General features: G+C 33.4%; 3 protein-coding genes and 1 long non-coding RNA gene across 4 annotated transcripts; 1 reads left to right on the top strand and 3 right to left on the bottom strand.

The window, feature by feature from the left end:
• Nucleotides 1-1817: 1817 nt before the first annotated feature.
• LOC115952780 lies at nucleotides 1818-7066 on the top strand. The gene is made up of 2 exons (XR_004083571.1): nucleotides 1818-1917; nucleotides 6510-7066. It is a non-coding gene; the product is annotated as an uncharacterized LOC115952780 (long non-coding RNA).
• A 3909-nt stretch (nucleotides 7067-10975) lies between these two features.
• On the bottom strand, nucleotides 10976-12554 carry LOC115951863 (putative disease resistance protein RGA4). The gene is made up of 2 exons (XM_031068993.1): nucleotides 11819-12554; nucleotides 10976-11019 (listed from the first exon to the last, which is right to left on the bottom strand). The coding sequence occupies exons 1-2, from the start codon at nucleotides 12552-12554 to the stop codon at nucleotides 10976-10978; spliced, it is 780 nt and encodes a 259-aa protein (XP_030924853.1).
• Nucleotides 12555-13704: 1150 nt separating this feature from the next.
• Nucleotides 13705-14625, bottom strand: LOC115951862 (putative disease resistance protein RGA4). The gene has a single exon (XM_031068992.1). It carries the CDS (start codon nucleotides 14623-14625, stop codon nucleotides 13705-13707), a length of 921 nt encoding a protein of 306 aa, XP_030924852.1.
• A 3986-nt stretch (nucleotides 14626-18611) lies between these two features.
• Nucleotides 18612-23575, bottom strand: LOC115952776 (putative disease resistance protein RGA3). The gene is made up of 4 exons (XM_031070041.1): nucleotides 20204-23575; nucleotides 19713-19802; nucleotides 19333-19464; nucleotides 18612-18770 (listed from the first exon to the last, which is right to left on the bottom strand). The coding sequence occupies exons 1-2, from the start codon at nucleotides 23539-23541 to the stop codon at nucleotides 19778-19780; spliced, it is 3363 nt and encodes a 1120-aa protein (XP_030925901.1). The 5' UTR covers nucleotides 23542-23575; the 3' UTR covers nucleotides 18612-18770; nucleotides 19333-19464; nucleotides 19713-19777.
• Between the last annotated feature and the right edge of the window lie 1003 nt (nucleotides 23576-24578).

The raw sequence follows: 24578 nt of genomic DNA, 5'->3' as shown, positions 1-24578 counted from the left end.
GTATGGCTACTGGTTTTTCTTACTTATGGGCTCCTGTGTCCCTTTTGTCTTTCTCTTGAGCATCCTTGGCCCATTTGTTTTCTTTGGGCTTCCTTGGCCCTTTTGCTAATTCTGCATTCCCATGGCTTTTTACTAACTTCATTGGGCTTCCCCAGTCCAATAACCTTATTCTCATCCTTGGGGCTCATGGGCTTGCCATAAACCCCTTACTTTCTTAGTTTGCATTACTTTGGGCCTCTTTACATCATACACTGCCCATGGGATGCTATTTCTCTCTTTTTGGGCTTCTTTAAACCCACTTGCCTCTTCGAGGCCTATTTGTTTATTTCTTAGGCCTGTGATCCATTATTTCTGCCGCTTGGGCCTGATGGTTTTGCTGTCTGCTTGCTAATTCTTCGCTGCCATTGTTATTGGGCTTTCCTTCTTTCGACTTGGATTCTTACAAATGGCCCTCAACAATCACTTACGACTCCCTTCTTTTCTTATGTACTTTGAATTTAATTGCAATTATGCCTCCTCTTTTCTTTTTTCTTTTTTTTCATAATAAAAAAAGTTGTGGTCAAAGTTATCTTTTCAATTTAATTAGACATTCTCAAGTTATTCATTTATTAATGTCGTTTGTAGTGATATATTTTACTGATTTTTTTTAATTTAAAAAAAAATTGGTTTCCTAGCTTGTCAAAAATTATAGTACCATACTTCATAGCATTCATAAATATTCATTTTAGATATGATTTATTTATCTTTTTATATATAAATTGATCTTCTTATTACAATGCATATGCTTAAGATTAATTATTGAATATTTAAAATGAATATAATTTTTTATGATTAAGAGAATATAGTAGTAGTTTAGAAGAAAGAGAGGGCTTGTTAGAAAAGGAAAATACATGACTTTCTAATTCTCTTTGTTAATAGTAAAGATACAGAGGTTTTGTGTCAAAAGTTGTTGACATTGTTTCCAAATCATCATAACTGTTATCAAATAAGCAGTGACAAAGTCAAGAAATTTTATTTGGGATTCATAATTATTATAGTGATAAACAAACTAAAATAAGCTAAAAACATATTCATGCACTAATATGTATGTGTGTGGGTGTAAATACAAATTTTTGTTTTTATTTTTTGAAGCCAAAAATCTTAACTTCTTAATATTAAAATTAGTTATAACTCATAAATATATTGTATACAAAATTATTGACTTTGATATAAAATTTTTCCTAATAAAGGTTAGTTCAATTGCATTGGACCTAATGAGATGCTGCCACATGGCAATTCCTTTAGGCCCAATGTATAGGACACTAGACCCAAAATGAACCCCTAACTTAGATATATTTTCAATTTAATCATATAATTTTTTCCCATTTTAGTCATTTTACTTTATCTTATTTTCAATGTACTACTTTATGCTAGTTCTATCTAATGCGTACCATTAAGTCTATCAAAATGACAAAAACAAGTGCACCTAATGATTTTATCATCACATTTTAGGGTGTTGGGTCACATTAAACCACTAGTTAAGTCATTTATTTATTAAATTTTGCTATTTTGTAATGTATCTTTATTGAGTGCCTCTTTAATAAAAGCCAAAAAGAAAGAAAGAAAATGATAAAAAAAAATTAAAAAAATTTATATATAATTTTTTTTTTCTCTGAAAAGGTTTGTTGGAGTTGGCTCATATCCGAAATTGGGTCACTGAATTTAGGGCCTTATGGGCCGACACTGACTGATTCAAGCTCAGATATTGGGCCAAGCCGGAGCATCGATTAACCATGGTGCTCTACCTCTATTGTATGAGTAAGAGTAATGCTATTCTTTCTTTCTAGCTCTCTGCCATTCCTTCCGTCGATTCCAGATTGGAGAGCATTCATTGCTTTCTTTGAGGTTTTGCTTGAAATTCTTCGACAAATCAACATGGTAAGCCTTCTTATTTTGTTCCGTCGATTCCAGTTGAAATTGCATACAACTATTTTTTTTCCCTTAAATTGTTTTTGGTTTAACGTTTGATTTTTATTATTTTCCCAAATTTCATACATGGGTACAGCCTAGTTGTTAACAATTTGTAAAATTTTCATCACTGTATTGTTTAAGAGTTCCATTAATCTCAACCCATTTATTTGAAATTGTTAGATGTAAACTCTGGTTTCTATCTTTATCTTTGCTTTATTTACTTCAAAAAAAAAGCCTAACCAATATCCTTTGTGGAATGCTAAAGTTGCCCAGTTTAACTATCATTACCTGGGTTGAGGTTTTGAGTGTTAACACTTAAAACCTTGTGATAAAGTTAATTGTGTAAACATTAAAACCTTCTAGGGGGTTTTGAGTGTAACAGAAGACCCCCCGTGGTACTGTTTTATACGCGGGTTAAGTGTTCAACTCAAAACTCTGAGTGGCTTTCGTGTTTTTTAGGGAAACCACATAGGGGTTATTATGGTATTAATGTTAGTATCATGGCATGTTTTGTTTATTATTCTCAGGAAGTGTTCAGGAAGTTATAAAACCTCAAGTATTTCACAAATCATATATCAACATGTATCAGCTTTGTTTCCTTTTATGTTTGGTGTGATTATGGTTATTTGAACAAACGTTGATTATCCCTTTGTTATGCTGTTCATTTTAATTTTGTTTAGTATATGAGAGGTTGTAAGTTTAAGACCCACCAGGTTCATGCATAACTCACTCAGGAAAAAAATATATTTATGTTGTTATGTGTAAAATAAATTGAATGATATAATGGCTTTTGAGACAGATTTATGATTTGAAGGGCAATGTATCTTCCGTGGATACGGTTTTGTATAGAATTAATTTAGAAGTTTTACCTTTATGTCTTGTAGTTTCTCTACTCTCTAACTTCAAATGATTGTTTTAATGGCCTTTGTCTTATTTGGCTCTCAATTTACAAGGTAAGCCTTCATCTCTACCTTAGTTAATTTGAGCATTTGGAGTGCGTGAAAAAGTTGGTGTATGAAAACCTTCTTACAAGCATTACTTAAAAATGAAAAAAAAAAAGAAAAAGAAAGAAAAAGGAACAAATAAAAAGCTCAAACCTTTATATGGGAGCTGTTTTCTTGTGCCTCCCAAATGAAATTACCCATGTTTCAACTGGGATCAATGCTTGATCCTCGGAGTGATTTCTGATCCTATGTCTTTAACATATATACTGTCAATGAATTTACTCCACAAGGACCCCCTCTCCAAAACCATACCTCCATAGTCATTTGGGTAGTAGAGCACCATTAAAACACAGCATACTTGACACTTCTAATACCTAAGCCCCCTTGTTTCATTGGCTTACACAGTGTAGACCAATTAACCATGTGGAATTTGAGTTCTCCATTATGACCCCCCCAATCTTTTCTAGCTTGTTAGCAATACTGACTGGTAGTCGAAAGAGAGACAAAAAATAAGTAGGGGGGGCTTGAAAGTGTACTTTTTGTTAAGGTGAGGCGACCTCCTTTTGAAAGATAAATTTTCTTCCAACCTGCCAACCTCTTCTCCATTTTCTAAATAATCCCATCCCAGATTCTACAAGATTTGTACGGAGCACCAAGATGAGGACCCAGATACTTTATAGGAAGAATGGAAATCTGAAATCCTACAACCCAAAGTACCAGTTAGAATTTCCATATAGGAACCATCTCAGACTTTAGCCAAATTAATGGGAAGTCCAGAAACAGCCTTAAAACATAATAAAATGGATCGAAGGTGACGTAGCTGATCTAAATCTGCATAAAAAAAGACCAGGGTATCATCTGCAAACAGCACATGTGAAATATCCATAGCATCCCCACCAGTTGATGAAACCGAAAAATCATCTATATGAACACCCTCCTTTGCTCTTAATATTATTCTACTAAATGCCTCCAATACCAAAACAAATAGCAAAGATGAAAGAGGATCACCTTGCCGCAGACTGCGAGTACTAGGAAAGAATCCTTTAGGAGTACCATTAATAATGAATTAATGATAAGAGAATCTTACCTTAGGAATACAAAATTGAATCCAGCTTCTAATTTTCAATGGACGCAGTGTCAATTCATTAGCAATAATTTACTAAGCCCAATTCTTTATGTCCTTTTATGGTCTCCAAGGCAACAAACTTGTGGCAGATCTGCTTGTATTAATTATTTCTTTGTAGTTATTCCTTTTATACACTCCATGTAGTAGGATAGCACTTTTCTAATAAAATTGATTACTTATTAGCAATAAGATCTGCTTGTATTGATTCTTTTCTATCATTTACTTTTTTGGGTACTTCTTTAGTTTCCTTTTAAATGTTCTCCTGTAATTTTTTTTTTTCAAATTTGATTGTTGAAAAGATGTAGATGTGAAAAAAAGAAGAAATAAACCAACGTTTGCTTGTATATTTGATTCAAAAAACATTTGCAATTAGGTGATCTGATTGCTTGCCAATTGCACACTTTAAGGCTAGTTTTATGTACAGATTAATTTTGAAACTGACATAAAAGCTGAGAGACTTTCAATTTTCTAGAAATTAAATTAGGTTAATATGCTGTGTTCATCATGTTTAAATTATGTTGCTGGGGATTTGTTCTGATATTATAACATGAAACAAACTCCTATCATTAGCATAACTCCAATTCATCCTTATAAATTCGATAATAGTATTCTATTCCTATTTTTCTTTTTGTTATGTTATTTTACTTTCAATTTGAAAACCTCCTAGACCAGAAAAAGGGAATTCTAGTGCATGTTTACACAAGTTTTTGAGTTCAGTTAAGTGTTTGTTGATAACAGCACTTTCTGAAGATGTTCTTTGTTCTAGAAGTCTCAAAAGCCAACTCAATGGAGCAATCACAAATCCTCTGCACTTGAAATTGTCAACATAAAACAAGTAATATAACTTTTAAATCTTTCACGAACTATGCCACGAACTCATTGTTTTAATATAAGACCAGCAAGTAACATAAACTTGGTTCTAGGGAGCATATAGTAGGACAAAGCTTTGGTCACCTATTCTTCCTTGATTAAATATTTCACCAAGTGCCAATATCACCTGTAAGGGGAAGCACAAGATTATCCAATAAGAACAACAATTAATAGGAGAATTTAGGTAAAAAAGAACTTCATCAGAATGGAAGTCAACCTGGAACATAATCTACCTCCCTAATCAGTACTCCATTGCTAGAAAATGCTTCTTTTTTCTTTTCTCTACATTAATTTCACAAAGTTATGGATCATCTTCACGCTTTTCACTTACTTCAAAGACTCATTGATACAGTGACCTTCATCCCAACTGCAAGAGAGAGAGTATTACTGGGAAACTGATACTATAACATGACACAGATACTCCTACTATTGGCAGAATTCCAAATCTTGTATATATATGTAGGAATAATCAATATGTTCATATAAATTTGATCAAATTATTTTACCCCTATTTTTTTTCTTTTCTTCATAATATTTCACTTTCGAACTTAAAATTTCCTAGACCAGACAAAGGGATTCAGTGCATGTGTAAAAAACTTTTTTGAGTTCAGGTAAGTGTACTGATAACAACACTTACTAAACAGGTTCTTTGTTGTGGAAGTCTCAAAAGCCATCTCAATGGAGCAACAAAAAAATTTCCCCACTTCTAAATCTGAAGGTGATGTAGCTGATCTAAATTTGCATCACAAAAGACGAAGAAAACCAAAAACCATCTGTATGACCACCCTCCTATGCTCTTAACATTGGTCTACTAAATGCCTCAATTCCCAAAACAAACAGCATAGGTGAAAGAGGATCACCTTGCCTAAGGAGTACCATTAATAATGATAAGAAGATACAAAATTGAATCCAGTCCCTAATTTTCAATGGACACAGTCACTTCATTGGCAATAATTTACCAAGCCAAATTCATTATATACTTTTATGTTCTCCAAGACAAAAAACTTGTGGCAGTTCTGCTTGTATCAATTCTTTCTCTGTAGCTATTCCTTTTTTGTATGCACTCCACATACTAGGATGGCGCTTTTCTAATAAAATTTATTACTTATTAGCAATAAGATTTGCTTGTATTGATTCTATTATTTACATTTTTGGGTACTACTTTAGGTTCCTTTTAAATGTTCTCCTGTAATTTTTTTTTCGTTTTTTCATATTTGATTGTTGAAAAGATGCAGATGTTAAAAAAATAAGAAATAAACCAATGTCTGCTTGTATATTTGATTCAGGAAGTATTTGCAATTAGGTGATCTGATTGCTTGTCGCTTGCACACTTTGAGGCTAGTTTTATGTATTGATTAATTTTGAAATTGACATAAAAGCTAAGAGACTTCAATTTTCTAGAAATTAAATTAGGTTAATATGCTGTGTTCATCATGTTTAAACTATGCTGCTGGGGATTTGTTTCTTAACCTTTGGTTAATGGAGCTAAAAAAACCCACAAAAAAGTAGGAATTTTCTCCAAAGCTGGGCATGTATTGTATTTGTCCTATCAAAGTTCACTTCTATTATTAATTGAATTTTTTCTGCGATTGAATTAAGTTTTCTTGTATGTTGTGCAGTCTTTTACAGTACAGTTGGGAGCAAATAATGTAGTATGGGCAATCAATTGATGACGGTGAAACTACCAGGTTCATATTCCTCATCTTCTTGGTTTGTACAAGTTTCTTCTTTCCAAAAGTTTATCACATGAAAGCATATGACAGTCTATAATGGGGCTTTGTATTCTCACTGCAGTTGCATTTCCAAAGCCATTTCAAAGATTGCAGGATAAATAATGTCCCCAAGATAATGGTTTTTTGAATAGTCTATAATAAAAGTATTTTCATCGTTCTAGGTGTCGAAAGTTGAAATTAGCCTATTTATGCTTTCTTAATGAAATTAGCCCATGTGATATAGACCGTAATGGATAAGTTTCACCAATGGTCTAGGCTTCAAGTTAATCCAGCCAAGTGCAAGATTTTTTACATGCAGAACAATATGCTAGCATTTTTGTGATAAAATCATGCTCCCAATAAGATATTTAGGAGCACCTTGAACAATTGCACGAGTACTTGCTGAATGCAGAACTCTAAATGAGAAAATTTCAAAAAGAATAATTCCTTTTGACTGTCTTGAATATCTGCAGTTTTTGAAGCATCTCTTTTTCTTTTAAAGTCCATATTCTACTGAAGCACATAGAAATAAATTGTTAACCTTTTCTAAACACAACCACTCAAACTGTGAGAGCGGAAAGTAGCTTAAGGAGGAAGTTGATGTTATTACTCCCATTTTCATTGTTTGCTTCAATACCTTCAGGCTAGCATTATAAAGAAACTTCTTTTTTACTCAGAATATGCAAAAGCTCCACAAGGTGATGATTACAGAGCTTGCATTATCAAAGCTACTAAGGGCAAAGTAGGCAGAAACTTCACTCATACAATGAATGCCCTCTTTCTTCCTTTCGAGTGAAGTAGGAAGTAAATGTAATAGCAATAACACTGGTTCATGATAAGGGTCCTAGTCCATCAAAGATGAGTGAGTGGGTCAATGTCATGTTGTAATAGTTTGTACAAACTACAAAGGCATATAGCAAAGCTACTAGTAGATCGTCACTGTTTTATTTCATCATTGATCTATTATGATAAATCAGCCTTATGTTCAGAGGACAATGGCTGAAACTCGTACTCCTGGCTCAAGAGATTGTTAAGAATCATAACAAAACCTCTTTGATCCCAAGATGTGCAATTGAAATAACCTCATGAAGGCACATGACAATCTATAATGTGTCTGGGGAATTAAACACTCATTCCAATTGGTATTCCCGAATCCTTTTCAAAAATTGATGGTAGAGTGAATAGCTTCCCCTCGAATTATTGTTGCCTTAATGGTTTTTTGAGCAACTATTTTGAAGGGATTAAAATGGACTAAAGGACAATCCCGTCCCTATTCTTGTTTATGCGAGTAATGGAAGTGTTTAGTCGTACCGAGTGTTTAATGCTGAATTTATCCTATTATGCTTTGTTAATAGAGAAATAATATGTCTACAACATTTTTACAACAAATTCTAAGTGATAAGTTGTTACTAGTTGTTATTGTTGAGGCAAAAATGTAATCTTAGCGTTAGTTTGAAATTTGAACCAATAACAACTAACCACTTGTGATTTGTTGTAAAAATGTTGTAAACGTAGCATCTCTCTTGTTAATAACTATAATGGAGTTCATAGATGCTAATTCTGAATCATGTTTAGGCCAAGGTTTACTTATGGTCCAGGTTTCAAGCTAATCTGATTCAAGCATGCTAACCTCTCAATCAGATTATTTAGAAGTTCCTCTGATCATTGAAAGATCACTTAAAGAATGTAAAAAACTAATTGGGAAATTTTAAAAACTAATTCTATTAGTAACATTTGTTCATATATGGTACTGTAACAATTTGATTAGAAATAATCAAGCCAACGAATGAGCGAATCGGTTCCATGCATGTTCCAGCATTATCAAGTCAAAAGAGATACTTTAATAGCAATCTGGCATACGTACATGAGGTATAACTAAGGAACACCCTAATCATAAGCAAATCCAGATAGCAAAAAAAGAACCCAATAAATTGATTGATACACCCAAAACATTACCCAAAGATGGACACCCAAATTATAAAATTGAAAGAAGAAATGAAATGTTCAATAAGTCAACTGTGCAACACACTACGCATGTGCTTAACATTCTTGGTGAAATGAATGAATCGATTTGTTAAAATGTCCTCATTTCTTTGGTGCAGCCTTAATTGGAAGATGAGTGAGTGAGACTTATTGAAAGAGAAAAATAACCATTCCACATCATCATAATGTGACCTTAACCATCTTTGATATATTCTGATAGCTCAATTAATGGCAAACTGCACATCCATATAATGGCTAATACTAATTAATAGTATCTCTCTAACAACTAATAAGAAAGGAGTTAGAGAAGCATGTTTTCTTCAGATGAAGAGTGAATATACGATGGCATTTTGTGTAGATCCAGACGAGAAATAGTTCATGAACCCTATCTATCTTTATTTAGTTTTAGGAGCTAAGTAGTTAGGTAAGTGAAAAGGGGGGCCCAGCCTATCTGTGTGTGAGAGCAATGGGGCCTAATGGGCTGGTGTCGTTGTGTTCTATGGGCTTTGAAAGAGTGGTGATTTGATGGGACCATCTACATTGCCTTGTTGTGCACCCAACTTTTCTCTCTCTTCTTCTTCTTTTTATTTTTATTTTTAATTTTTAATATTTTTATAAAGCTATACAGTTACACCCAAATTTATGCTCTTTCCGTCCCTTTTACCCAAAGAAAAACCTTGGTAATAATTCTTAATTTGAGTAAAACAAATTCAATCCAATCAAACTTTGAATTTGTGAATGTATGAAAAAAAAAGTTACACTTGCTCTTCTGACTTTAAATAGTTAGTCTTTCACACCAACATGTGAGGAAATAAAAAATATTTTATTTTAATAAACGTATGTTGGGAACTTTTATAACCACCAAAATACAACACACTAAGCTAAATTCTCTAAAGTATTAGTTGCCTGGTCATGTCCTCCCTTCACAATTCTACCAAATTTGCTATAATTTTGCAATTATTAAAAAGCAACCATATATGTCATATTTCATCAACTCAAGCTTTGACATAATTGTAAGGTTGAATTTAATCAACCATGTGTTGGCTTTATTCCATGACAAATTTGCTTGTAATACAGCACTTAGAAACCTTGTATTTAGGTGGGAATCATGTAAGGGTAGTGTGTGAGAGAGTGTGAAGAAATGCTCAAGACAGTGCAGTGAAGCAGAGACTCGCGGCTAGGACTCGCGGGTGGCTCGCGGCTTGCAAGCCGCCAAAAGTTGCTCACGTGCAGAGCATGCAGGGGAGCTGAACAGTCATGCCACTTGGAGCACTACACGACAAAAATCCAGACTGGCCATTAAGTTAGCTCGTGGCTTGAACTCGCGACTCAGTCAAGTCGCGAGGTCAAGTCGCCAGCCAGCCCTGTTTTTGGAAAAACTGACTCTTTGCATTCCATTCTCACACCAGTATAAATACCCCTCATTCCCACAAAATATGTGTGGCCATTCAGAAAGAAAAACCCTAAGAGAGGTTTCTTCAAAACACCCACCCAATTAGAGAGAGCTACTCATTCTTAGAGAGAAACCTTTGTAGTCTTTTCTCATTCCCTCTCTCATTGTCATACCTATTGAGAGGAGATTTCTATCCAAACACTACCCACACCCATTTAGAGTGTTGAGTGTTTTTGGAGTTTTGGGAAGCATTGGAAGATGCCAAGGATGGCGGATGCTACGGTCTAGTAGCGGAATCCGGTAAGCTAGAAAAGAAAAAGGTTCGGCGCAACCTCGTTGGAGCAAGAAGCTTGGAGGGCTTAGGTACATCGGGTAGATTAGGCTTGGAGGGTCTATTGCTGTTCATGTATCCCAACTACATTTTCTAGTGGATTATTGACCACTTGGAGGGCGGCGGAGAGGTTTTACGCCGAGGGCTTCGGTTTCCTCTTCGATAACACATCGTGTGTTGTCCTTGTATTTGCATCTCTCTTCCCTTTATCTTTGCCTTTTATTTTCTGCTGTGGATGTGTTTTTAATTGGCTTAGATTGTTTACCAATTCTGTATTAAGCTTTTGTTCATGTTCCGCACATTAATTGTTTGATTTAAAGCTTGTATTGGTAATTTGTATATTGGGGGGTCTAAACGTTCAAAGGTGTTTATACACGTTTTTGAACTTTCAATAACAATACAAATTATTAACCACCGCCACTTCTAGGTGAGTTGGTACCTGATTATGAAAGTAACCTATTATTCGGGGGTTCGAGCCCCCACATTTACCTAGCCAAAAAAAAATACAAATTATTAGAATAAAATAACAAATGAAAGAATTTACCATCTAGTCCATGACTGTACTTGCCTTAATTTCAGGGACATAAAATTCTGAATAGGGTCCAAATTTTAAGCCAGGTTTGTCCTTGCCTTACGTGAGAAGTCAAATGATTGAGAAAAAAAACCTCAAAAGGCAGAATGAAGAGGAACAAATGAATTGGTGTTCAGTTCTGCATTAAAAAGAGAAACCAAAAGTTCTTAAACTTGAGTATAGCTATGAAATTAACAACCTATTATTCAAAAAGTGGGCCGCAAAGTAAGCAAAATGAGGGATTTTCAAGTCTTAGTTAGTATTCAATTTATAAAATAATTAATTAGTAATTTTATTTTCAGTAATATAAGAAAATTCAATCCAACCTATCCATGAATTTTTACCTATTCTCTAGTACTTGGATACAAAGTATTATTTAAACATAATGGAAGTGTTATGAATCATCTGTTTTGGGACAAGAACCAAAAAATAAAGTACATGAAGTGTGCATTAAAAAAATTAGAACTTTCTATTTCTTGCAGGACAACGATGACAAGGAACAATGAAATAAAAATAAAAATGAAGTATAGGATTTTTCCTTTTGAAATACTTGGAGATGAAAGGAAGGTTGTAAGCGGCTGTTGGAGGTAGAGAAAGAGCCCAAAATCACTAGGAAACCAAACAATTTACTACTGGGTGATGCTCTGGGCATTAAAAATCTAACATATAAAAAACAGATTAAGAAGAAAGAAAATTGAAAGCACCAAAGGTTTTGTTTAGAATGTTTAACATCTATTTAGAAGTATTTAATTATTAGAAGATAGGAAATTTACAGCTCAGATAAATATTATCTCTAGATTTGTGAATGTCTTTGTTTTGCTTTTGATTAAAACAAAGTCTCAAAAAACAAATCTAAGAAAAGAAAGAATTCATTCGGCAATTATCCCATCAAAAAAAGTACTTGATTTTTAATTTGGGATTATAAGATAGATGCATACCTGAAAAAATTGTTTCTTCCTGCTGGTTCTCGTAATCCAAAATCACACGTGGGACATGAGCAATGATGGAACAATCTTCACCTAATTGCCCCTTGCATCTTTGCCGTAAGAGGGGACAATCAGTAATTTTCAACTCTGTTAAAGAGGTGAGACTACGAATCCCTTGAGGAAGTGATGTTAGATTGGGACACTCCCAAAATGTAAGGAATTGTAGTGATGTGAGGTTGGCTATCCAAGGGCGAGATATGAGTCCATCACATTTGCAAATTTCGAGTTTTCGAAGAGAAACGAGGTTCTGCAGCCACTCCTCTGGAAGAGATTCTAAATTGTTGACCGAATATAACTTCAAATATTGTAATTGAGAGAGAGGAAAGTAGCATGAGGAGGAGGTTGATGTGGTTGCTCCCATTTTCATTGTTTGCTCCAATGCCTTCCAACTAGCGATACGCAATACCAACTCTTCTTTCAAATATGGAAACGAGGGCGTGGAAGTCAAGTTAAGGCATCCGAGAATCTGTAATTTAGAAAGACAAGGAGGAAATGATGGAAGTAAGAGATGGTGTGGCTCATTAACATCATCATCTGAATTCCTCCACCATCCTTTCAGATTTGGGCATTCGTCTAATATGAGAGAAGATAATGATGGGAAGAATGGTGTTTTTGAAGAAGAAGAAGAGGAACCACCCAACACGTTACTAGTAATGTCTTCATCTGATATGTATTCAAGTGCTTTCATATTTAAAATATAGACAAACTTGAGAAGAGGGAGTTGATTTAACGCTGGGAGGTGCTGCAATCTATTATTACTAACACAACCACAATGATTTAAGATTTGGATGTGGTTGGAGGCCTTCTAGTGACATTTCATCATAACGTTCGCTTTCTCCTTCATATTTGTGGCTTTACATTCCAGCATGTCATCCTCTCCATGTCCCAATTTTTCAATCCATAGGCTTCCTCCCAAATTGCTCAGCTCCTTCAATTCACTTAGCCCACCACCAAACCTAGCTTGTTTTTTCTTACACCAACTATAAGAGCTTGCCTTGAAACCTCCTTTCTTCAAGAAAAACCGTGTTAGTATCTCAAGAGAAGTAAGATGTCCAAGTCCAAGGGGCATATGAGTCAATTTGGTACAATTAGTATCTAGATGCCTAAGATTGACCAACTTCTTAATGCCCTGGGGTAATTCTTTAAGTGAGTCACAGCCACTTAGTTTTAGTGTCTGCAAATTTAGCAACTTGGTAATCGAATTAGGGAGAAATTCAATATCTTTATTTTTGGAAAGATCAGGATATCTTAAATGTTTCAATTCCCCAATTGAATGTGACACCACACTTAGATCTGATTTACTCAAATCCAATGTGCGCAAATAATTGAGATTTGATATAAGCGCATCACAAGTAAACTTACCCAAATCTATCCCTACACTAAGTGCAAGAAGTTCGTATTCTCATTCCTTTAACCATGAGAATTGGAAGTTCCCTTGATGAATCCTCTAGATTACTCAACAAATCCTCAAGATCAAATGATACATGACGAACCTTTTCACCAATATTTTCCTTACTTGAAGTTAACATAGTACTTTCCGTCCCAGCCACAAGAGTTGCAAGATCATGCATGAGATCGTGCATTTTGCAACATGCTATATTGCCCAATTCATCTTTTTTTACATCTTGAAAAAAGGATCTCCAAAGTAATTCCATAAAATACTCTTGACTGACATCCTTAACACGTTGCTTTCGATTTGATAGCTTAATAAAACCCTGCACTGCTCAAAGATGAATCAATGTCTCTACATCAATCACATAATCTTTTGGAAACAATCTACAATAAGCAAAGCATTGCTTTAAGTACAAAGGTAGATCATCATAACTCAACTTAAGTGTTCATGAAATATCATTTTCTTCTTCTTGAGTTATTTTTGAGAGTTCATAACTTTTAAAGGATCTCCACTCATTTTCAGAAGCTTTGGTGTTTAGCAAGCTTGCTATAGTCCTTATGGCAAGAGGTACCCCAGCACATTTCCCCATAATCTCCTTTCCCAAACTTATAAAGGCTTCGTTCTCTGGTAGTTGACCTTGTTTAAATGCCATTTTTACAAACAAACTCCAAGCCTTCTCTTCAGGTAGGCCTCTTAGAGCATGCCATGAAACTGCCCCTATTATCCCTGCTACACTTTCTGAGCGTGTGGTCACTATTATTCTACTTCCTCTTGCACCAACCATGAGCAAATTTCCCAAGAGAAGCCATTTATTATTTTCCTCATTCCACAAATCATCCAAGACAAGCAAGTATTTTTTCCCATTAATTTTTTCTCGAAGCTGATTTTGCAACAGCTCTAGGCTTTCTTCATGCTTCTCTCTTGTTAATTGTTTTAAAATTTCTTTAACAATTTGTTGTACGTCAAAGGTATCAGGGACACAAATCCAAAGTTTAAGTTCAAAATATTTTTTGACAGTTTCATCATTGTATACCAATTGAGCTAGTGTTGTCTTGCCCAATCCTCCAATACCAACAATTGGAATGATAGAAATATTCTCTACAACATTGTCATTGAAAAGACATTTTATAATCTCTTTCTTATCATTCTCTCTCCCAAAAATTTCATCTTCCAGTACAAAAGAATAAGTTTCTCTGGCCCTATTCATGATTTGTGGCTCAATTGAGCATTGAATAAAGTGGAAATCATCCTTATCTTTTGCAATGACATTTAGTCTCTCCCTAATTGCCTTTATTTCATGACCTATCTTAAGACTAAAAGCAAACTGGTTTGAACTTGAAAAGAAAATGCGTACCCCCTTTGTCATTTTGTTTCCACTCATCACCTTGTGCCGCAAAACTTCAGTGGAGAGAGAATCCAGTAAGTCATCTGCGTCATAGAGGACATCTTTGAGCTTTCTGAGCCAATCTTTGATCAGATGGCTATGAGAACTCTGCTTTTCTGCATCTAGAATCACAGCTTGGACTGTGGAGACAGTGTTCTTTAGATTTTCAATCTCATCTTAACACCAAAGGCCAGTTTGACCTCTGGGAGAGTGATGGAACCCAGCAGTTCAAGGACTTTTCCTGCAAGTTGGAACAAAGCTCCAGCCACCATTTTTTTTTTCTTTCAGGAATATTAGATGGGTTTGTGGATTAGTGAGGGCGATGAATGGTAGTTGTTGTGTCCAGCTTTGAAAAATTACATCAATGTTTAAATTAACAATACATGTTCTTAAGACAAGATAATTGGAGCAGTTGAATCTTTCCACAGAGGCAGCTAACTATGTTTGTTTAAATTAACGACAATTGAAAGAAACAGCTAACTACGTATCTATATATTACTAAAAACTGAAACATAGCGTTTAATACTGCTTCTCTCACGTTGTGCCACATCAGCTGCCACGTCATTTTTTTTTTCTTTTTAAAAATATAATTTGTTCTACAATTTTAAAATGATTTTTATAATTTTTAGCCCTATAAATGCAGCCCATTACTTATTTATTTACTTCCACTATCACCCTATAATTAATCTAGCGCACCTCTTATTTATTTAGTTCCACTATCAAGCCCAACTCAAATCATTTTCAATTCAACTTTAAGGTTTTGTGTGAGCCTTTTCAGCTTAAAGGAAGAAAAACCAAAAAACAAAACTTTGAAGCCTTTCAAGCTTTAGGTTTTTTTTTTTTTTTTTTTTTTTTTTTTTTTTTTTAATTTTTTTCAATTTTCTAATAATTGTTTTTAACATTTATTTTTTGAATATTTACACTTCTCTAACCTTTCTCTCTCCCTTACCATTTCATCTTCCCACTACTTCTTCAATCTTTCTCCCTCCCTTACCTTTTCATCTCCCAACTACCCTCTACATTAATATCATTCTTCCTCTTTCCCTTTATCTTCCATTATTTTTGTCTTTTCTTATTCACATCCTCTTACTATAAATTTGTCACTATCTCTTCTATTTTATGCATAGTTTTCCCTCACAAAAAAAAAAAAAGGTTCCCTCTCTCTCTAAATTTTTTGGTGAATTTTTTTTTTCTTGCATCTCTACTTTAGGTTGATAATTTTTTATATTCTTTAAAACTCTATTTTGGATTAATTTGATTTAGTTTTGTTTTTTAAATTGTTGTTGTTATTTTATTTTATTTTTAAATTCTCTTTGATTGTTAAATGTTATCCTATTGCGTTCTAAAGAATTAAATATAGCATATAAAAATATAATATTATTCTATTACATAACATGATTTGGATAATTTGGTATTTATTCTGTTACATAGCATGATTTTTTATAGTGCTCAATTTAAATGTTAAACTATGAGACTTTGCTAATTTTTGTTTATTTTCTAATCCTTTGTGGTGGACAAAGTATTCTTAATAGTTGTATTAGAAATACTCTATAATGTCATTTATTTAAAGAAAAGCAAAGGTTAGCCAAACGAAAATAATCGGATAGGTGACAAATTTTAACTTTTACAATTTTATTTTTATTATTATTATTTTATAACAATGCATGTATAGAAATTTAATTCTTAGATTTTGCTAATAATTGTTTATTTGATAATATGTTTTGGACGGCTGAAATTATAATTTCTACAAAGAAAATAACCTTAATAGATTATCAAAAACAAAATTTTATCTTAATATTGGTTCAATTAATCATTGTTAAGTTTTATTAATTTTTTTAGTTTACATTTTTTTGGTGTTTTAGACTGTTCCTATATTACATTTATGATTGTTCCTATAATAAATAAAAATATAATTACGAAATACATTACTCATTATTAGATTAGTTTAAATTGTAAAATTTTTTTTAATAAAATCATCATAAAAATAATTATCACGCGCAACGCGCGGGTTTGCGGCTAATTTTTTTTAATAGCAGCCAACGTAGAAAATGAGAAGTCTTTAAAGTAAAACACTGTTATAGTGTTTTATTATTTTATATATATATATTTTTTTTTTTGAGAATGCTGTTATAGTCTTATAGATACTAAACTATTAAAGTTTTTCCCATAAAAAAAAAAAAAAATTAAAGTTTTGTCACTGGTTTTTAATAATTCAAAGGTTTTAAATAATTTAATGAAAAAACATCGTGTTATAATTTTCAAGAAGGTGATTTGCACCTATATTCTGAGAATGACTAATGATTATATATTTGACACGTTGGTGAATTGGAAATGGGTTTGCTGGTTGTATTTAATGGATCTATTAAGTTAGTGATACATAAAATTTTAAACTAAATTACAAATTATATCCTCTAAGATTGATTTGTGTTTATAAGTTTGATCCTTCCCCCAAATCGTTTGTCACCATCATCATTTTCTCATTAGAAAATTGTAAATATATCTATAAAATAAGCTAAAACAAAAAACATTTACTACCCTTTTCAACTATATATATATACACACACACACAAAGAACACATTTGTTTGATGGAATTAGTAGGAATGTGTATGGCTTCAAGGTTGGGCATTTTTCAACACAAACCAACCTCATTGGCTTGAATTTTTTTTTTTTTTTTTTACCTAACCCAACCCATAATAGCTCTAAAACCAACCTAACCCAAAAGGATCATCTTAGGTTGGGTTAAGTCATTAGTTTGGGATAATTTTGTCATGCCCAATAAATAATTAGGTTTCATTTAACTATATAAGCTCATTAATAAATAAATTATTACAATTTACACAATTGAATCTAATATTTCGATTTTGTCAAAATTATACAGTAAAATACTATCAAGAGTTTTATAGTTTAGTCAAATTGTCTGGTTTCCTGTATAAGCATAGCCCCTTTCCCAATTTTTGAAAAAAGTAAATTATGATAATTTGGTAAATACTTAACAAAATGATCAAATTGTAATATTTTTAAAACTATATTATATGCATATATGATATATGCACCTAAATTTTAGAGTTTAATTTGAAAATAATATTACTGTTTGAAATGTATTATACTATTATGTAATTATCCTTATATTTTATTATTTACATACAAATATTCATGAAGATTAATAAAATCTTTTTATCTCTTTTGAAAGGCAATAATAATGTTTTTTTTTTTCCTTTTTCCAATTAAACTGTTGCTTTTTTATTCTTTTTTCAACATTTTTCCCTTTAATTTTATAGGTTTGAACCTTTAAACATATTGATAGAATTTATTTCTAGAGAATTCCCTTACCACATAAAAAATAACACAAAATATTGACTTGTATAGAAAACACCCAATGTGATGCCCCAATTTGATAGTGTGGGAGGACTTTCGTCTCGGTCCCCAATCAGGTATTGTTCGCTTTTGGATGGGCAAGGATTGACTTATGTCCCATCTGCACAAATTTACTCAATCCCACATCGGGGAGAAACGCTTCCCACTCTTGCCTTATAAGCCTTTGGCCTAAGGAAGGGTGTACCGTAGTGGTACACTCATCCTTAGGCCAAAGGCTTATAAGGCATGAGTGGGGGGCATCTCTCCCCGATGTGGGATTGAGCAAATTTGTGCGGATGGGACGTAGGTTAATCCTTGCCTATCCCAAAGTGAACAATACCTGATTGGGGGCCGAGACGAAAGTCCTCCCACAGATAGGTTGTGTGATGAGTCTCACATCGGTCATATACTAGGTTGAACTAGGTTTTATTAATAACTACATAAAGTTTCAATTATGACTAGTCCTTTTAAGGTATAGCGCAGATGTGGCTAGCGCTTTTTCTTGAGTCATTACAGATGGTATCAAAACCAAGCCCTAGTTGGAAGTGTGGGCTGCATACACAGGAACGCGTGTGCTTGGAAGGGGATGACCAATCCACATCATTATGTGATATTCTTTGTAATAGTTCAAAACTAGACTTAATAGAAAATTTGCGATATATGTATACTTAATGTTTAATACAAAATTGCTCTATGTATACTTAATGTTGTATAATTTCCTTTTGATGGCCATCCAATGGTGAACTTCACAGCCATATTATGGCTTTTATCCCTGACAAAGAATAAGAAATGAGTTAGAGAAACATGTTATCTTCAAATATCTACGTATATGGTCATGAATGGAAACAATGGATTTTGTAATAATAATAATAATAAAATAAAAAGAGAGTCCAATATACAAATACTAAATATTTAAAAATGTAGAGAACTGTTCATTTTAACACAAAGAGACATGTTGTGTGCTTAATGGAACCGTCATCATCTTAGAGGAAAAAATACTTCAAATATCATATTATGTACTAATCAATATCCGCTAAATGGTTTCGTTTTACTCAAATAATGGTTGTCCAAAATTAAAGCAATTGGTCTGCAAAAGAACAGAGGTTCTAAGTATCTTCCCTACAATGCAATGGTCTAACAACAAGGAAAAAAATTGAAGAACAAGAATCTATTTTGTCTTATGTCCATCAGAAATAGATTCATGAGAGACATATTGTATTTAATTCACTATCTAAATGATTATAGGAAGATTGTTGATATTGATTCCTACATAATCTTTTGGCAATTAGCGCAAAAATGATAAGAATAATTAAATGGCCAGAATTTTCTTTTACCTCTGCATCGCTTTGCAGCAAATTACTCCACTTTTGGGACATTTAATCAAACTGCTTCTCTTTGGCCTAAAAACTTTATACACTTCATCCACCATCACACAATCCTCCATACTCAGTGTGTGCTGGCTCCCTCTGCATTGTTGCCCAATTTTCGTAGAGACAGCACAACAAAATGTTAAGAACCAGCCACATAAAAAATGAAGCATCAGAGATCGCACACAATGGAAGTTATGAAGCATCCACCATAAAATGGAACATTTCAGCACAAGAACAAATTTTTTGTCGTTGTGTTTACCAAAGAAAGAACATGGAACTTTTCTTTTTGGCCAGAAAGCAATATATATGAAGCTAAGCACAATAAAATCATGAGAATATTTTACCTCTGATGTATTTGGAGATGAGGTAGAGGCTGCAGCAGTAGAAGGTGCAACTAGGTCCAAAAGATTCAACCATTTGAAAATAAAAAGTTCCTACAGTCATGTTTAAGCATTAGCAACCTGACTTATAAAATTCAGTCCAATCTACCTTTGAAATTGTGCATGTACGAACAAATTGTACTCATTCAATCACTCTCTTTCTTATTTGACTATTAAAGTAAGTCTTCACACCAACATGTAGATTCATAAAATAATAAAAAAAGTATTTAACAGAAATATGTTTGAAACTTTTATAAATGAATGAATTTAAATATCCTTTTTCTTCTAGTATTTTGAAGAAATCATGTATCTAATCAAAGTTTTGATGGATAAAAAAGCAAAGAAATTATATATACATATATATATTTTTTTAAATGATTTACCACTGAGTTCTTGACCCACGATTGCAGTTTTGAATAGGGTTCAAATTTTGGGGTTAAAAGATAGATCCATACCTTAAGAAGCTTTGTGTTGCTTTATTATCCACATACACATATGGGACATGAGCAATGTTGGGCCAATCTTCTCCTGTTTGCCTCTGGCATCTTTGTTGTAAGAGGGGACACTCAGTAATTATTATTTCTTGTAAGACAGTGAGCTTGTGAATCCCTTGAGGTAGTGATGCTAATTCCGGACATTTGTCAATTTCAAGTTTTGTTAGTGATGTGAGGTTGCCTATCCACACTGGTAAAGCCATCAAATTAGGACAATTAATAATTTTGAGATATTTTAGAGTGGTAACATGTTGAAGCCCATCTGGCAGAGACACAAATTTTGGAATTCTCTCTAAATGAAGAAAACGGAGGCTCCTAAGGCCTTGCCATTGCATGCCATCATCTTCATCGTTTAGTAGCGCAAGCTCATTGCAGTACATGATTTCCATCTCTTGAAGTGAGGTGAGATGTTGAATACCTTTACAAGGGAGAGACCTGAGTCCATTACAGTTGTAAATGAAGAGTTTTCGGAGAGAAACGAGGTTTCGTAAACACTTCTCCTCTAGAAGAGATTCTAAATCATTAACCTCTTCTAATGTTGCGGAGGTTGATGTAGTTGCTGTTGTTGATGGACTCTGTGTTGCTCCCATATTCATTGTCTGCTGAAATGCCTTCAAGCTAGTTGTATCTAATACAAGCCCTTCTTTGAGATATGGAAACAGGGGCATGGAACACATGTGAGGGCATTCGGTAATCTTTAAAAAAGAAAGACGAGGAAATGAGGGTAGTAAAAGATGGCCTGGCTCATTACCATCAACTTTCCTCCACCAACCCTTCAAATTTGGGCATTCATACATTATGAGAGAAGATAAGGATGGGAAGAATGTTGTTTTTGAGGAACCAAGTGCTTTACTAATAGTATCTTTTGATATGTATTCAAGTGCTTCCATATACTTAAGGATGACGGACTTTAGAAAAGGTAGTTGATTTAATGGTGGGAGGTGTTGCAAGTTTCTGTTTCTATAGAATTCCAAATCAACAATATTAGTGAGCGAAGAAACCCAACTTGGAATTATCACACCCATATAAAACCACAACTTCAAAGCTTTAAGATTTGGATGTGGTTGGAGCTTTTCTAGTGACATTTCATCATAACTTACATTATTTTCAGCCCACCTCGAGTCCCACCATAATTTCAATTGTTGAAGTTGTTGTTTCTCCTTCAGTTTTGCAGCTTTACATTCCAGCTCCAGCATGTCATCTTTTCCATGTCCCAAATTGTTAATACTTAGGCTTCCTCCCAAATTACTTAACTCCTTCAATTCACTCAATCCACCACTACACTTAGCCTTGCTTACAACAAAAAGTGGTAGTATCTCAAGAGAAGTACAAAGTTCAAGTCCAAGGGGCATGTGAGTCAATCTCTGACATTCAAAAATATCTAGATGCCTGAGATTGACAAAATTTTTAATTTCCCTCGGTAATTCTCTAAGCGACTTACAATACTTGAGTTTTAATGTTTGCAAATTCAACAGTTTAGTAATGGAATTAGGGAGAAATTCAATATCTTCATTTTCAGAAAGATCAAGATATCGTAAATGCTTTAATTCTCCAATTGAATTTGGCACTACACATAGCTTTAATTTACTCAAATCTAATGTGCGTAAATAATTGAGATTTGAAATGAGTGTATCACAAGTTAATTTACCCAACTCTTGCCCTACACAAGCTCCAAGAATTGTTCGTATTTTCATTCCTTTAACCATGGGGATTGGGAATTGCCTCAATGAATACCTAAGATCAAATGATACATGACGAAGTTTTTCATCAATATTTTCCTCACTTAAAGTTAACATGGTACTTTCTGCCCCAGCCACAAGATTTGCTAGATCATGCATGAGATCGTGCATTTTGCAAAATACTATATTGCCCAATTCATCTTTTATTACATCTTGAAAAAAAGACCTCCAAAGTAATACCATAAAATACTCTTTGCCAACATCCTCAATACGTTGCTTTGAATTTGATAACTTAATAAAACCTTGCGCTGCCCAAAGATGAATAAGTGTTTTTACATCAATTTTGGAATCTTTTGGAAACAATTTACAATAAGCAAAGCATTGCTTTAAGTGTGATGGTAGATGATCATAACTCAACTTAAGTGTTAATGAAATATCATATTCTTCTTGTTGTGTTATTTTTGAGAGTTCATAGTTTTTGAAGGATTGCCATTCATTTTCTGAAGGTTTGGAACGCAGCAAGCTTGCTATTGTTCTTACGATGAGAGGTACCCCACCACACTTTTCCACAATCTCTTTTCCTATGCTTATAAAGGCTTGGTGTTCTAGCAGTTGGCCTTGTTCAAATGCCATTTTTACAAACAAGCTCCAACTCTTTTCTATAGGTAGGCCTTTTAGAGCATACCATGAAATTGACCCTATTATAAATGCTACCCTTTTTGAACGTGTGGTCACGATTATCCTACTTCCTCTTGCACCAACCATTAGCAAATTTCTCAAGAGAAGCCATTTCTTTTTATCCTCAATCCACAAATTGTCCAGGACAAGCAAGTATTTTTTTCCATTAAATCCTTCTCGAAACTGTTTTTCCAAGATCTCAAAGCTTCCTTCATGCTTCCTCTTTGTCAATTGTTCTAAACTTTCTTTAACAATTCGTTTTACATCAAAGATATCAGAGATAGAAATCCAAAGCTTTAGCTCAAAATTTTTGTCCACATTTTCATCATTATATACTAGCTGAGCTAAGGTTGTCTTCCCCAATCCTCCAATGCCAACTATTGGAATGATAGAAATATTCTCTACAACATTATCATTAAAAAGACGTTCTATAATCACTTCCTTATCATTCTCTCTCCCAACAACTTCTTCAAATACAAAAGAATAAGCTCCCCTTTCCCTATTCATGACTTGTGGCTCAACGAAGCTTTGACTAAAATGAAAATCCTCCTTATCTTTTGCAATGGCATTTAGTCTCTCCCTAATTGCTTTTATTTCATGACCCATCTTAGGACTAAAAGTAAGCCGGTTAGAACTTGAACAGAAAATGCGTACCTTCTTTGTCATCACTTTCTGTCGCAAAACATCAGTGGAGAAATCATCCAGCAAGTCATCTGCATCATGGAGAACATCCTTAAGCTTTCTGAGCCAATCTTTGATCTGATGGTCTTGAGAACTCTGCTTTTCTGCATCTAGAATCACTGCTTGGATTGTGGTAACAGTGTTTGTTAGTTTTTCAATCTCTGTTTTGACACTAGAGGCCAGTTTGACCTCTTGGAGAGTTAAGGAACGCAGCAGTTCAAGGACTTTTTCTGCAAGGTGGAACAAAGCTCCTTCAGCCATTGTTTTTCTTACAGGAGTATTAGATGAGCTTAGAGTAGCCACAAACACATTTATCTTCTAATCCAAAATCTTGTAGTTTGTCTTTGAATGGTTGGTGGTGGCACACGGTTCTGTTGATGCTGACACTAGGAGAAAAGTTGTGTAGAAGTACAACTATTTATCTAGAAAATATAAATAAAAATTAAAAAAACTATATTTATCTAAAATAGACTAAATAAATAGATAAATAAAAATAAGTTGAAACAAGCATTACTGGAATAGAGTCTCATTTAGAGCAAAGGAGTTCATAATGTATTTGTGTTACATAAAGTGTAAATCCCAATTTTTATTATTAAACAACAACAACAAAAAGATGGTAGATGATTCACGCACTTTTTTAAAAAGTAAGCAAACTTCTTATATAATTCTTAAGAGAAATTTAGTATTAGGATTATAATTGCACTTGTGTAGACAAGGGCATAATGTTTTATTAGTATACTTAAAAGTGTGCTATATAAAAAACATGTCCTAAAAAATGTATCACTTATGTGGAAGCATATATTCTTAAGACGTGATTCTCAACAAAAAAAAAAAAAATAAATAAAATAAAATAAAATTCCAAGTTGAAAAATGCCTGCTCTCTGTCCTATACTATTGGTCTCATTTGAAAAATCCAACTTTTTAGAAGATTGTTTTTTAATACATTATCTTTCAAATGGAAATGTACAAATTTCAAGTCATCATTTTCTTAAGTTTGGTATCATTAAATAATATAGGTTAAAAAAGAAAATAGTACATAACAAAAAATTTTAGGCTAAAATACAAATAACATTTTAATTGCTCAATTGATATTCTCATCATTCATTTTTATAATTCAGTCCATAAAATTTACATGTTTTGTCACCATTAATCCTACCGTCCAAAAGTGCCTATTTCCATTTAAAAAAAAAAAACTTTTTCTTAATGCTAATATACTATTAAATTCTCTTTTAAAAAATTTCATAAAAATCCTTTAAAAAAAAAAAAAAAAGTTCAAACAAGGATTGCTACAATAAGGT

The sequence above is a fragment of the Quercus lobata genome, chromosome 7 (genome assembly GCF_001633185.2).
Source record: "Quercus lobata isolate SW786 chromosome 7, ValleyOak3.0 Primary Assembly, whole genome shotgun sequence".
NCBI lineage: Eukaryota > Viridiplantae > Streptophyta > Magnoliopsida > Fagales > Fagaceae > Quercus > Quercus lobata.
This window is presented reverse-complemented; position numbering and strand designations above follow the sequence as displayed.